Source organism: Camelina sativa, chromosome 11 (genome assembly GCF_000633955.1).
Source record: "Camelina sativa cultivar DH55 chromosome 11, Cs, whole genome shotgun sequence".
Classification (NCBI taxonomy): Eukaryota; Viridiplantae; Streptophyta; class Magnoliopsida; order Brassicales; family Brassicaceae; genus Camelina; species Camelina sativa.
Window position 1 is genome coordinate 25,056,477 of NC_025695.1, and position 6,560 is coordinate 25,063,036.

At 35.5% G+C, this 6,560-nt stretch overlaps 1 protein-coding gene and 1 long non-coding RNA gene across 2 annotated transcripts; both read right to left on the minus strand.

Moving 5' to 3' along the window:
* LOC104724195 (ribulose bisphosphate carboxylase small chain F1, chloroplastic-like) lies at positions 1,075–2,080 on the minus strand. The gene is made up of 3 exons (XM_010442643.2): positions 1,862–2,080; positions 1,646–1,780; positions 1,075–1,498 (listed from the first exon to the last, which is right to left on the minus strand). The coding sequence occupies exons 1-3, from the start codon at positions 2,030–2,032 to the stop codon at positions 1,259–1,261; spliced, it is 546 nt and encodes a 181-aa protein (XP_010440945.1). The 5' UTR covers positions 2,033–2,080; the 3' UTR covers positions 1,075–1,258.
* On the minus strand, positions 2,505–3,581 carry LOC104724200. Its single transcript, XR_757576.2, has 3 exons — positions 3,497–3,581; positions 3,137–3,413; positions 2,505–2,919 (listed from the first exon to the last, which is right to left on the minus strand). It is a non-coding gene; the product is annotated as an uncharacterized LOC104724200 (long non-coding RNA).

The following is a 6,560-nucleotide window of genomic DNA, read 5'->3' on the forward strand; positions in this document are numbered from 1 at the left end:
GCCTTTCTGCATATTTTCTGCACCAATGCAGAATAACTGACCTCTTCAATAGATGTCTCCATTCTAAGAGATTGATGAACTTTTTCTCTTGAAATCCATCTTAGTTCATTTTCCCTTGTTGCATAATATCCCCCGTAATCAAAAACGATGATTATCCGACGATTATTATTCATTGTGCCTGAAATAAAATAAAAAACTCACATTGGAACCTCTGTCGTGTAAATAGTATTACCAAGTTGTACCAAAATTGTATCAGTTGTACCCGTTTAAGTTGTACCAAACTATTACCAGTTGTACCCGTATCAGTTATACCTAGTCTACGAGTTGTACTACATCGACTCCACAAAATCACTATTTATTTCGGAATATTTTTACGATTCAGTTCGAATGAAGTGTTACAATCCACTTAGTATGCGACCCATTTCGACACTAATACAAATGAGAATAAATTGAATGAGCATTCAAGGTATATATCCTAATTGCTTTAGGATGAACCTCAAGAACCCTAATTGCATTGGTAAATAAATGTAAGAATATCACCTGAATCTTCTGCTTTGCTTTGCTGTTTGCTTCAATTCCAATCTTTTGCTTTCGTCTGGAATCAAATCGATTTCTATGGACTCGATTTGTATCAATTGGAAGGGGGAGAGGAGCAACAATGGGGGAGCGGGGACGAGATCGGGAGAGAGAGGGGAGAGAGAGGGGAGAGAGAGGAGAGAGAGAGGGGAGAGAGAAGGAACCCGATTGGTGGAGAAAAATTGATGGGGTCCACATGGTTTTCTTTTTAAAATTTTATGATTTATTAAATAAATAGTTAGGGGTAAAAATGAGATATGTTGGTCAATCCTTTGTCAAAGGGTACTTAGACCACAAAAGATATTGATGAATAAACTTTTGATTGCAAGGGTATTATAGAGTTTGATCCAAATTTTTTTTGAAAAAGGTAGCGAAAAAGGTCTCTCTTTGGAAATTTCATCTTTAGTCTAGAGAATCAAAACCAAGAATTACGAGGGGATTCAAAGGAACAAAAATGTTGTTTAAATTAAAGGAAATAAAACGAATATACAAGAGTAATAAAAGTGCTAAGAACAATGAAATTATATTAATAGAGGAAATGATAGGAAATAACCTTTTCACTTTTCACTTAAAAAAAAAAACAAGTCTTCAACTTTTTAGTTGGCTGATAATTACTTAAATTTACATCGACCATACAAAACTGGATTCCCCATAGCCAACATTGAATATTCCAAAAAAGAAGTTAAGCCCCGGTGAAGCTTGGGGGCTTGTAGGCAATGAAACTAATGCATTGGACTTGACGGTTGTTGTCGAATCCGATGATCCTAATGAAGGCGTTAGGGTACTCTTTCTTGCACTCTTCCACTTCCTTCAACACTTGAGCGGAGTCAGTGCATCCGAACAATGGAAGCTTCCACATTGTCCAGTACCGTCCATCGTAGTATCCGGGAGTGCTTCCGTGCTCACGGTACACGAACCCGTGCTATACACACATCAGAAAACCATTTAATTCAATTGGTATTGGGCGATTCACATTTTTTTTTTTGGTTTAGAAAATCCGGCTATTGACTTTGGTTTCTTGCAATGTAAGTAAAATTAGAGAAAAAGAAAGAGTTATGTGTTAATTTACCTCCAACTCGAATTCAACACAAGGAATCCACTTGTTGCGGAGAAGGTAGTCAACTTCCTTACCCAATTCGACATCGGTAAGGTCAGGAAGGTAAGATAGAGTCTCAAACTTCTTCTTTCCAATTGGTGGCCACACCTATATAATTCCCAATTCCAATTATTTTCAGTTTTGTTTAATTGTACGTGACAAACGAGTGTTATTATCAATGACATTTACCTTCATGCAGCTAACTCTTCCGCCGTTGCTTGCGATGGAAGTAATGTCGTTGTTGGCCTTGCGGGTGACGGGGAAAGCAGCGGATGACTTCAAGCCGTTGAATGGAGCGACCATGGTGGCTTGAGCTGGGGTGGTAACCACAGCAGCGGAGGAGAGCATAGAGGAAGCCATTACTACTTCTTCTTCTTTTCTTTCTCTTTTGTCTTACTTAATGGTATTTCTATTGGTTTCCTCACCTATATATAGTGAGAGCAACAAGAGGCAAAAAACCCTAAAGATAAAACGCTTCATGATAACGTGGTTCACTGCCACAGGATTAAGGAGAGGTACAACCTTATCTTATCTTTCTTTTGTGAATAAACGAGTGAATGTGTATGCTTTAGTACTAGTCTCCACTTGATCGGTTTGCTTTTGGCTCCTTCCTTTTGGAAGAATATAAATTATAAGCATGACCGTAACTTTTTTGTTTTGGACCTTTTATTTATCTTGTTTGTAGTTTAAAATTTTAGTTTAACGAGATTAAGTTAATAAGTTCATAATCAACAAATATTATAGACAAAAATATCTAAGCAAATCATTTTAATTAAGCGACTAAATGTTCACCTCTATATTTTTGTTTTAATTTCAACTTACAATCAATACAATAAAAGAAGGATGTGTTGCTCTCATGCTATGACACATCAGCCTCAACATTAAATCTATAAAAATCAATAATCTATCAAAATATAAGAAATTGCTAAGGTGGAACATAAACAAAAATCACCCTTTTAGCATTTTTGACAAAGGAACGAAATTGTCATATCTGCTACATCTTCTTCCACTTGAGAATTTAGAGATGGATGAAAAACTCCGATTTGTTAGCCTCGTTTTTTTTAGTTCTCAGTCACTCTTGTTGTCCTCAATGCTTGTGTTAAGGAAGGATCTGGTGTCATCTATGGGGTTTACACAAGAGGATTTGAAGCATCAAGAAGGAAAACTGATACTGCGATGATCTGGTGTATTAAACCTGGTTGATAAACTTTAGGATCTGATATGATCTGATAAGAAACCTGATTATCCTGCGTTAATTTAGACAAAAATATGATCTGATGATCCTAAACTGCGATGATATGAAAACAATCTAAAGTTTTAAGCATCATATATATTATTTTTGAATCACTAAATCATATGATCATATTTTAGTCTAAATTAACGGATGATTTGAGTCAAACGTCAAACATACGGCGATAAGAAATCTACAAAATATAAAAATAAAAATACCTCTTTTGTACTTACAGTTAGATCTTCTTTATACTTTGCTTCAAACACTGACATGGCAGCAAGGGAATCAAAACCCATTGTAGCAAATGGTAGAGTATTAGTGGAACCATGTGGGTATATCTTTATTTTAGTCAGAACGTTAGAGATGAATACAAAATGAAAGAACCTGAACTATAAAAGCTTTTAAGAGCATATAACTTTGATCAGGAGTTAAAAAGTTACTGTATGAAGATGATGCCCGGTAATATCAAATCAACCAAGCACAAAAGCAGCTGAGACATGACCTTGATAACTGAATGATAGTTCAGAAGCTCAGTTACATATGCCTATTAGTAAACATAACAAGATTTTCTGGTCATGGTGAAGCGAAAATACCTGAAAAGATGTTTTTTGAGAAGGGTCAACGCAATAATGACTCGGGAATCTCGACCTGTCTGGTATCTATGCAACCGTGCAGATGTGAGCTTACCATATTTGTACAGTGAAATGGTAAACAAATTAACTATTACATGGAGCAAGTGTTAACTTCTGGTTTAAATTAACAGGGGTTCCAAGGAATAAACTTCGATCTGGCATAGCAGTATAGAAATTTGGTAGGTGAAAATTATCAATTTCTGCTTCAGTGTCAACATCAGTTCATGCACCACAATAGTATATATCTGGTGCCATATAGTGAATCTTCTCACAGTTCTTATCGGCCACAATGGGCCCTTCAGTTGCCCATGTATCAGCTCATAGTATCACACCATCCTATACAAACAAGTAAAGGAAACCAAAACAGGTACTTAATCCCAGCTCTAGTAGTTAAACATTTTATATCGGGTATAAAAAAAAAACCGGTCACTACGTTGGTTTTTGCTCGCTGAATCTATCATACAAACATTTGGAGGATGCATATATTCATAATTCATTATAATATGGGTTCTAAAATGACAGCGGTTGACACTACTCTGTACAAACGGATGATCGGAAGCTTGATGTATCTCACCGTCACGCGGCCTGATTTGATGTTTGTGGTGTGTCTTGCAAGTCGCTACATGGAGAATCCTATGGTGGTTCACTTTTAGATGGTCAAACGGATCCTAAGGTATGTGAAGAACACTACAGGAATTGGGATTATGTACAAGCATGGAGGAAACTCAGGGTTTCAACCTTATACAGACAGTTTCTATGTGGGAGATTTGGATGATCGGAAAAGTACTTCAGGATTTGTGTTCTTAATGGCTAGAGGAGCAGTTTGATGGAGTTCGAAGAAGCAGCTGATCGTTGCATTATCAACAACAGAAGCCAAATAGATGGTTGCAGTCTCGTGTGCAAAACAAGGAGTTTGTATGGAAAGAGTACTTGGGGATATCGAACATGATCATGAAGAATATATCACCATCAAATGTCATAACAGTTCAACTATTAAGCTCTTTAAAAATATGGTTCATCATGGACGCAACAAACACATTGAGGTTTGTTTTCACTACTTAAGGGAGTTAGTTGGAGAAGGAAGGGTGGAATTGGTACATTGTGGCACCCGAGACCAGTTGGCAGATATCATGACCAAACCATTGAAGCTAGAGACATTTGTGAAGTTGAGGGAGATGCTTGGGCTTGTTGATGAGCCAAGGTAAATTGTTCTTGCTTACAAAAAACAGTTTAGGGAATGAATTTGTTAGTGTTATTTGACTAAGTCTTTTATAGTTCGAATAAACTCCGAGTTTGTAGGAGTCGTGGCTGTTGAATTGTTCTCTCATATTTCCTAGTTGTAGAAAATCCTATGTATGATGAGGTGCAGTGGTTTTGAGTTTAGCTATTTAAAACCTTATGAAATAAGAACAAAGGTACGGTTTTATTCCATTTGTTTTGCTCTGTTTTCAACAAATCTCAGTAACCCATTTAAAGGTATGATTCACCAAAACTTACATTGAATCAGTTTAAACAAGAAAGAGGCTATACTAAAACCTAACCACGTAAAATATATCCCTAAAAGTGATTGACATGGTTACTAACATAGCTGAATCCAATTTTAATTAGGTTTTCCGGATCGGGTTTTGGATATTGAACTTTATTCCCAAGCCTAAGGGATGCACGGTTGAAGCTTTTTTTCAATTGACATTTTAAACCTTTTTATGAGTTAAGAAAGTTTAGGGTTAGGGTAATGGGTTTTAAATTTATCTTCAGGGTTTAGGGTGTGATTACCCTAATTTAACTAGGCATGTCAATTAGGGCCAAAGATCGCGGGCTGACTCGGCCCAATCCTGAAAAATACCGGGCTCAGACTTAAATATATATGTTCAAAACTAAAATACCTGAAATACCCGATCCAAAACAGAATGGATACCCGGTTGTCCACTCCTATTTTATATGATTTATATACATTATTTTATTTGGTTAAAGTATTAAAAAATATTTGGTTTTCAAATTTTTATTTGAAATTAAGTTGGTTTTAGTGAATATTCATGAGTTATTTAAATTTTAATTGATTTGTTTTATAATGAATTTTTAAACATTGCTTTTGAAGACGTGTTTTTAACCTATAAGTTTGAATTTTTATTCGTTAAGCCCGAAAAAGTTTGAAAAACCATATAACCATGTAAGGACTAGGCGAATTTTGAAATATATGCTCGAAAATATTTCAGGTAGGACCGAGCCAGACTCAATTACCGGACCGGGCCATGCCAGCCCGATTGACACCCTTAAATTTAACATCCCTATTTGGCTACAACAATCGGCTAAGGTGGTTAGGGATATTTGAGAGAGTATTGTCAACTGGACAATACTGAGGTTCACCCTATTTTCTTATAAAATAAGGGAACAAAATCTGTGTACAACATTGTAAAATTAAAAATCCAAACCGACAAATAATATCGTTTTAATTGTAAAATCTAAATGCTAACCACTTCATTTGTAAACCCAAACCGATATATAATTGCGTTCGAATTGTAAAACCTAAACCCTAGTCATCTCATTTGTATACCCAAACCGACATATAATTTTGTTATAATTGTAAAATCTAAACTCTAACCACCTCATTTGTAAACCCAAACCGACTATAATTTCGTTTTAATTGTAAAATTTAAACTCTACTCACCTCATTTGTAAACCTAAAACCAACAAATCTAATCCAAGCTAATATTTAATTTTTAATTAAAAAGTATACAGAATTTGTTTTCTTAATTTGTTCTGTTTTTTTAATATAATTTTGATTTATTTTTCAAATGAAAGATTATCTAGAAGATTCTGATTGGTTGAAATGAGGAGGTGAATAGAAGGGATGTTACTTTTTTTGTTTTATGTAGAGTTTTAATGACTTTAATTGTTATGTAAGGACGAAGACGACAAGATCGAAAACCATTGGTGCACCCTCTTCAATCCCGAGGAGAATGGCAGCTTTACAGAATGCCAGCTGATGTGTTCGAATTCGCAAATAGTTGTTGTTTAGCAACATGTG